The following is an 8,472-nucleotide window of genomic DNA, read 5'->3' as shown; positions in this document are numbered from 1 at the left end:
AGATGGGAGTCTAATGGCATCACAAAGCCCCTAGCAGGGAAAGAGGGAGGCAGGGGAGACAGCACCAAAGAGCTGGGACAAGGTGCCTGGCCTGCAGTGGCGCAGTGGATAGAGCATCGACCTGGAACACTGAGGTCGCCGGAGCCAAACTCTGGGCTTGCCTGGTCAAGGCACATATGGGAGTTGATGCTTCTTGCTCCTCCCCCTTTCTTTCGCTCTCTCTATCAAAAATGAATAAGTAAAGTCCTAAGAACAATTTTTTAAAAAGAGAGAGAGAGATGGGACAAGGAAAGCCTCAGATAAAGTGATAGGGCTGCTGGCTTTAAAGATGAGAGAGCGTAAGGACACTTGAGACAGGGAGGCTTGGAACGTGCCAGGGACATTAAATGCATGCTGACGCCAGATGTTCGGACAGACGGAATAATGAAGCTGCGTTGCTTTGACACATTAATTTGTGGGGATTCGTGGAGGAAGCAACCAGAAGCTACTACACCGGACATGTCTTTTTCTTGTTGCGATTGTTATCTTGTTTGCTTTTGTTTTTTTGGAGGAGGCGATGCAGTTTGGAATTATGTTTTGCTAAACTGAAAATTGGGAGCTGGGACTTTGAGCCTTTGTTATTTGGTGATGTGTCTCTGGGCCCTACATGGCAAATACTCCGTACGTGCTGAGGCTCTGGGCTGCAAAGGAGTTCAGGCCAGTGAGGCAGCGGCCCGTGGGTAGAATGGGGTCTCTGATGTGCTCAGAAGTGTGGGCAGACACCGGCTCTCCACACCAGCCTTGGCCAAGAGGAACTGAGAGACTGGCTCCCAGGGTGGAGCCGTGCCTTTCTGGTCGGGCTGCTGATATGACAACCCCATGATGGGAAGGACTAGCTTCTGAGGGACCACATCTTCTGTCTGTCTGTTCTGAGGCCCTGTGACCCCGCCATTGGCACCACCAGGACCAGAGACAGGAGATGCCATGACTCCAGCTCTCACAGCCCTGCTCTGCCTGGGTGAGAATGAGGGGGAGGGGAAACCCTGGTCTGGGAAGGACAAGGCCCCAGGGCCAGACCTGCTGTGTCAGGGCCCCAGGACTCAGGAGGCTCTTGGGGTGGGGGACTCAGGAACAGATCTCTCACAGGAACTCTCTTTCAGGGCTGACTGTGGCTCTGAGGACCCAAGCACAAGCAGGTGAGTCTGTCTCCAAGTGTCCCAGGTCCCATTTCTCATCGAGGACAAGAGATTCCCCTACACACACACACACACACACACACACACACACACACACACACACACACACACGCAGCTGGGGAGCACAGCAGATGGCGCTGACAGATGGGGGACATCTGAGCTGTTTGGGCTGAGAGCTGGGAACTGGGGGTGGAGACTGTCTTGTGACCCAGTCCCTGATTTTCTTCCAGGGACCTTTCCCAGACCCACCCTCTGGGCTGAGCCAGGCTCGGTCATCCCCTGGGGGAGCCCTGTGACTATCTGGTGTCAGGGGACCCTGCCAGCTCTGAAATTCAAGCTGCATAAAGAGGGAATCCCACTGACCTGGGGCACACAGAAGTTACTGGATTCCAGAGACAAGGCCAAGTTCTTCATTGCACAGATGACAGAGTGCACTGCAGGGAGATATCACTGTTACTACATCAGCTCCACTGGCTGGTCAGAGCGCGGTGCCTCCCTGGAGCTGGTGGTGACAGGTGAGGGGACACTCAGGGGTCCTAGCATCAAGCTCTGCCCTCAGGAAGGCAGTCTGCTCTCAGGGGGTCTTCCCTCTCACAGCCCAGTCCTGGGGGGCATGGGGGGGGATGAGTCCTATCGAACACACTGCCCTTTCCTCTCCTAGGATTCTACAGCAAACCCAGCCTCTCAGCCCTGCCCAGCCCTGTCGTGACCTCAGGAGGTTACCTGACCCTCCAGTGTGGCTCAGAAGAGGGATTTGGCAAATTTATTCTAAGGAAGGAGAACACAGGTTCTCCTGGACCCAGGATTCAGAACAACACCCCAATGGGCAGTTCCAGGCCCTGTTCCCTGTGGGCCCCATGACCTCCAGCCACAGATGGACGTTCAGAAGCTATGGCTGTCACAAGGACAGACCTCAGAGACAGACCCGTGGAGCTCCTGGTATCTGGTGAGTCTCATCCTGGACCCATCCACAGATTGAGGCAACAGACATATTATTGGGGTCTTCGCTGGGAGGGGAGCCCTGTGTGAAAGGGTGGTGTGAGAGTAGCAGAGACACAGAGAGAGACAGTGAGACCTGGGCCGGGACAGGAGAAGACAGTGTATGGGAGCAGCACCCCTGTAACTCATGTCTGGTCTCCCTAGGTGTGTCTCAGAAGCCCTCCCTCCTGACCCAGCAGGGCCCCATCGTGGTCTCTGGACAGAGCCTGACCCTCCAGTGTCACTCTGATGTCGGATACGACAGATTTATTCTGTCCAAGGAGGGGGGACATGACCTCCCCCAGATCCTTGTCCTGCAGCCCCAGGCTGGGCTCTCTCAGGCCAACTTCTCCCTGGACACTGTGAGCAGCTCCCACGGGGGCCGGTACAGATGCTACGGTGGACACAGCCTCTCCTCTGAGTGGTCAGCCCCCAGTGACCCCGTGGACATCCTGGTGGCAGGTGAGGGGCCTGTGGGTTCAGTCAGGGACCCAGACTCTGCACAGGCCCTGCTGGGGGATCTCAGATGATGGGCAGAGTGAACGTGCAAGACCAGGGAGGGAGACAGAGAGAGACAGATGATGGGAGGGGAGGGGAGACTCAGAGAAACAGAGACAGACAGGAGGAGGGTCCTCAGAGAGAGGGCTGCTGACTCTCAGGTCAGAACAGGTGGCAGGCAGCCCCTCACCCACCTCCCTCTCTCTAGGACAGCTCCCTGACAGACCCTCCCTCTCGGTGCAGCCAGGCCCCACGGTGGCCTCAGGAGATAATGTGACCCTGTTGTGTCAGTCACAGAGCCCAATGGACACTTTCCTTCTGTCCAAGGTGGGGACAGCTGATCCCCCCCTGCGTCTTAGATCAGAGCTCCAAGCTCCGCAGTACCAGGCAGAGTTCTCCATGCGTCCTGTGACCTCAGCCCACGGGGGGACCTACAGGTGCTACAGCTCACAGAACACCAACCCCTACCTGCTGTCACAGCCCAGTGAGACCCTGGAGCTCCTGGTCTCAGGTGAGGGGACACTGACCCTGAACTTTCTGAGCTGTCAGCTCAGGGTTCTGTCTTCAGAAGAATTATGTGCTGAAAGGGGAATGAGGGGGCTGTAAGGATGGTCTCCTATATATATGCCCCTTAGAAACTCTTTTCCCTCTTATAGCCTCCCCTCACCCAGGTCCGAAAGGTGCCAGGTGGGCCCCTGGAGGTTGTTGCTGGGGCCTCACAGCAGGAGCAGGATGAGTCTAAGTGAGGTGAAGACTCCAGGGTCAGCCCTAGACTCCTGCCCCCTCTGTCTTCCTTCCAGGAAGGGACACCCCAGCCTGCCCCACAGGGCCCATCTCCACAGCCGGTGAGATCCTAAGAACTCTGCTCAGAGGGAGCACAGCCCACCTCAGGGCGGTTCTGAGTCTCTCAGAGGATCTGATGCCCCCCAGACACTTAAGGACAGGCTTGTGTTCCAGGGGGTTTGGAAGTGGGGAAATGTTTTAGGGAAGAAACGGTGCTCTCGGGGCTCTGAGGATGCATCTGTATCCCCTGAGAAGTCAGGCCTGCAGGAGGGTGAGTGAAGTAGTTGACAGATGATATTATATGGCCATGGCAGAGGGAGATGTTAAGGCCCAGGCTGGGGGAGGAGCTCCTGGGGTCCGGTAGGGAGAAGGCAGCCCCCACCCTCACCCCATCCTGATCCCCAGGAGGCCCGATGACCAGCTCCTGTCCCCCACAGAGTCAGGCACACAGAGGGGTAAGTCAGAATCGCCTTGGGGAGGTGGTATCTGGGTCCACAGGGGACAGGGGCTGAGTCATTGGGGTTCAGGCTCCTGTGGAGACACTGACATGGACACACCTTCCCCTGTGGGGCCTCAGTGTCCCCAAGTGTAAAAGGAGAGAATCATGGCCCAGAGCTCAGACTTCCTTTCAGTTCAGGCTCTGAGCTCCTGGGAGAGGGGGCTCTCAGGGGAGCCCCCAGGGTGTGATGTTATGGAGAGTGTCCCCTCTGTAGCAGTGCTGCTGACACTGTGAAGGGAGGGACTGATATGACAGGGTTCCAAGGCATCCATGTCCTGTCCCTCAGCTCACACAGCTCAGAGGAGAGAGGGGACGGGACTCAGACCTGGGTCAGCTCCCGGCTCTGCTGCTCCTGCTGTGGGGCCAGGCTGTCCCTTCTCTCCTCTGAGTGTCGGGTTCTTGTCTGTTCATCCCTGGTCCCATCCTGCTCACAGGCTGCTGTGAGGTCAGGTGACATAGGGGTCCTCACAGAGCTCAGGAGAGCAGGGCCCCCAGTCTAGCCTGACCCACCCAGTAAAGTATCAGGGCCCTGCAGGATGGAGAGGAGTCCCAGGGGACATAGAGCCCTCCCCACTCCCCTGTCCAACCTGTGTCCCTGCTGTGCTGGGGGAATGGCAATAAGGAAGGACCCTCAGCTCCAGAAGAGACATGGACAGGCCCCTACAGATGAGAAGCCCAGAGCGTGAAGCTGGTGTCCACCTGGGGGAGGGCAGCATGAGGACAGCACAGGGAGCCCACAGTCCTGGGTTCGAGGCCCAGCCCTGCCCCGTCCAGGCTGGGTGACCTGGGGCAGGTGGTGAACTTCTCTGAGCCTCAATGCCATGGGGGCAGGGTCAGCAATCCCTGTGCCTGACTGTGGGAAGAGGAAGAGAAGATAAATGACAGCCCCCAGCATGTGCCTCGCACACAGTAGGTGCTCATTAAATGGCATCATTGGCTCATTCATGATGTCATTCATGTCCAAGGTCTCAAATGGTACCAGATTATCCTGACTGTGGTCTTGGTGGTCCCGGTCCTACTGCTAACCCTCCTCTTTTTTCTCCTCCTCCTCTGACACCAGCATTAGAGCAAAAGCACGACATGGGGTGAGTAGGGACAGGGTGATATTGGTCAACAAAAGGGTCATTCAGGGCAGCAGCCACAGGAAAATTAAATAGATAAAGAATATCAGCTGAGAAAAATATCTCTCCAGAATCTCAAATCAGAAAATCTGGAAAGAAAACACTCATCCACATAGATATACAAATATAAGATAAACTTGTATCATTGTCAGTCTCATGAAATATTTAAATATATACACATGTGTGTATTAAGGTTTCCTTCTTTCCTCTGGAATCTCACAGGAAGGGGTGTTGACCAGGCCAAAGTGAGGGTCATGCCCAATCTCCTGAGGGGGGCCATGGGCCTAGAGCCCAAAGACAGAGGCTGGCAGGTCAGGAAATACCTGCCCTGAAGACCCTCAGACTTCCCAGGGCCCCTCTCTGCCCCTAACATGCCTGTCTGTCTCCCCAAATGCAGACCAGCAACAGATGCCCAGGAAGAACCCCTCTGAGAGGGAAAAGAGAACTTTGCTGGAGGGAGGGACACAGGATACGCTGGGAGGCTGTGGGTGTCAAGGGAGGAAAAGACTGACATCCTCACTGCATGACCTGGCACTTCCCCTCACCCCTGGGTTAGTGGCCCATCTGGGAGCAGGCAGGGTTTGCAGCCCTGAGTGCCGTGGACCAGCGCAGCTCCAAATAACGGTGCGGAATTAAGGAAACACACTTTGTCAGAACAAAACCGATGGGACCGGGAGGACTCCTCAAACTGCCTGGCAGCATCTGAGTGCCTCACAACCCCAGTTCGCTTTATTATATGGACCTATGCAAATCAAGGACCCTGATACAAAGTTGCACATCAAAGGCTAAGACAGGAACTCTCCCAAGGCAAAAACAGGATACATTAGTGAAATTTACAAACATCTGAAACAAACAGAGTCAGAGGAAGGGTATGTATATTGCTTCCTGCAACCCAAGGAAGGAAGTGGAGTGGGTGCAAACACTCAGCATCAAAGCCAAATACGGAGATGGAGGGGGGAGAACTTAGCCTTTTGCTAAGCCTTGAATCTATAATGACTTCCTGCCATTAACGGTCCACAACATATCCCCCTTTTCTTTTTAATTTGTGTGCTGAGATTTGCACTCATCTGATTTTCTAATTTGGAGGCAGATGGAAAAAATACAAAACAAACACAAAATTAGTATAGCCAATGCTAACAGATACCCAAAACAAGTATACCAATACATCACAGTGATCAAAGCCTTTAAGCAAACTCTTTAAGCTAATACAACAAGAATCTATAAAAAAGTAATATCCTTAAAGTGTTCACCAAGTCCAAGTTGGCACCAACACCATTCCAAATCTCTGCAAATGCAACCCAACCCCAGTTCAGTCCATCAAAAACTGTCACAGGAGCAGGAGTCCAGGAAAAGTCCACTTTCAGGAGAAGTCCACATGGCACTGGAATTGCTGTCACACTTCCACACTCTGCAGCTAGCATCAAAGTCCCAATGACCGCTGCTTCCCAGCTGGCAATGACCCAGGTAGACTGGAAAAGCCATCTGCAGCACGCATGAAGACGGAGCTTCCGTTTTCTTTAAACTGGAAAGATGAACCCAGGAGTCCTATACTGGAGCTTTACAGCCATAGAGTGGTGAGGAGAACCTTGGGATACACTAAGCTGGGTGGCAGAGGTAAATTTGTAAGTTGGCAAAAAAGGAAAAAAGGAGCTCTGAATTAGGAGTAGGTCCTAGCCTAAACTATGAGTGGGGCATTGAGGCAGGAGGAATAAAAGAAAGACTATATATTAATCAAAGCAGCAGAAAACAGGACTATCAATACCCACAACAGAGATCTTCAAGGGAAGAATAAAAAACCTGAATATTCAGGCAAGACCTAGTTAAATGACCCTTGTGTAAATGAGACCAGTCTACCAGCTACTTGGAAGAAATACCCCAGGCTCGTCCACAGTGTCGAAGATGGGGCCGACGGCCCTGGGCACCTTTTAGCCTTCAGTGGCAAATCCCAGTATTCTGGGCAAGGTTAGGTCACAGGTGGCTGGAGCAGGGCTGGAAGAGACTGAACCCTCCCTTAGAGGAGCGAGGGGGAAGCCCACCTTCCAGTGTGTCCCTTCTTCCTCACAGCAAAGGCATGTAAGCCTGGCAGGCTTTGGCTTAAATGATCATCCTTTCCACTATTGAAGCAGGGCCCTGATGAAGTTCCAGTTGGAGCGTTGGAGCCTCTGAGGGTGTATGCCAAGAGCTAGTATTTTACCTGATCTCCTTTGGGCTTTTTCGGCCTCTTGGTACCTTAAAAGCCATGCTCAGAAGATCTTGCTGAGGGGCTTGAGGGTCCCTATCTGCCTATATATCTGGAGCTATTCAGAATAGAACAAAACAGTGTCATTAGCTGGAATCAAATAAAAGTAAAAAAAAGGGTAGTAGTTTGCAGGACAAAAATTTGGGCATCTCTTGTACATCAGCATTCAAGATAAACAGTTTGAAGTAAAAAGCGTAACAGGGTAGACCTGCAGGAGCTCCAGGACATGACTCCCCCCCCCTTTCTTTTTATATTATTTATAATTGAATCACACTTTACAATATTTTGACTTCTATTGCAAGAAATTTTTGACTTTGTTAACTTTTAACAAAAATAGAGTAAAAGCACCTCCAAACAACATTCCCACACTTATCAAAACACCCCCTTAACATTAATTAACAGGCACTTTAGAGAGTACATATCAAAACTGAAAAATCCCATTGTGATCTTCATTATTCTTCTACAGCAAAAAAAAATCTTTACACCTTTATTATGTAAATCTATGCTGCTTCAAGCCTTTCACTTGCGGCCTGGAGCAGCCTGGCCAAACCAGCAAGTCTTTTGGATCCAAAATGAGCGTGTGCTACTTATTCCAAACAAAATTATATTTATATAGGGAAATGAAATTATTCCCGTTTTGTTTTCAATACTACAGCCGGCACTTCCAAAACTATTATCATCATTACTTTTCATGTAAGGACTTAATTCAGGCCTTATAAACAAAAACACTTAGACATTAAACAAAAACTTCACATACAATCACACAAATCAAGAGTGAAACCCGGGGTTTTAGAGATTAAACTATGGCCTGCTTGATCTTAAGTAGGGCTATCTTAATAGGAACGTAATAAGGATATATACTAAACAGAGGTCTCTCTCGAAAAATCTCAAGACGGCCGTATGAGATTTCTGTTCAGCAATACCCAAATCAGGCCCCCCTTTCACCCTCTTTTCAAGCAATGGAGCAGAAAAGAAATAAATTGATTTAAAACATTAAAAAATTAGATAATAATAATTGAGAAAGGGAAGAGAGTATAGTAAAATAAGTCTTATGAAATTGCTCTTGTGAAGTGAGTCTCTCATCTAGAATCATGGTGTCTCACCAGTCGTTCAGGGATCCACCGAGGTGCTTCAGCAGACCTAGGAAAAACACACACATATCCTCGGCCCCATAAGAGA

At 51.4% G+C, this 8,472-nt stretch overlaps 1 protein-coding gene across 1 annotated transcript in view; it reads left to right on the top strand.

Moving 5' to 3' along the window:
- Nucleotides 1-761: 761 nt before the first annotated feature.
- Nucleotides 762-8,472, top strand: part of LOC136331970 (leukocyte immunoglobulin-like receptor subfamily A member 6) — a 33,125-nt gene continuing 25,414 nt past the window's right edge. The window contains exons 1-6 of the mRNA XM_066271165.1: nucleotides 762-997; nucleotides 1,140-1,175; nucleotides 1,406-1,690; nucleotides 1,837-1,962; nucleotides 2,319-2,615; nucleotides 2,860-3,162. Coding sequence (XP_066127262.1) covers nucleotides 964-997; nucleotides 1,140-1,175; nucleotides 1,406-1,690; nucleotides 1,837-1,962; nucleotides 2,319-2,615; nucleotides 2,860-3,162 — 1,081 coding nt within the window. The 5' untranslated portion in view covers nucleotides 762-963. The remainder of the gene's footprint in view (nucleotides 998-1,139; nucleotides 1,176-1,405; nucleotides 1,691-1,836; nucleotides 1,963-2,318; nucleotides 2,616-2,859; nucleotides 3,163-8,472) is intronic.

This window comes from Saccopteryx bilineata, chromosome 3, assembly GCF_036850765.1.
Source record: "Saccopteryx bilineata isolate mSacBil1 chromosome 3, mSacBil1_pri_phased_curated, whole genome shotgun sequence".
Taxonomy (NCBI): Eukaryota; Metazoa; Chordata; class Mammalia; order Chiroptera; family Emballonuridae; genus Saccopteryx; species Saccopteryx bilineata.
The sequence above is the reverse complement of the archived record's forward strand: the minus strand, read 5'-3'. Positions and strand labels throughout refer to the sequence as shown.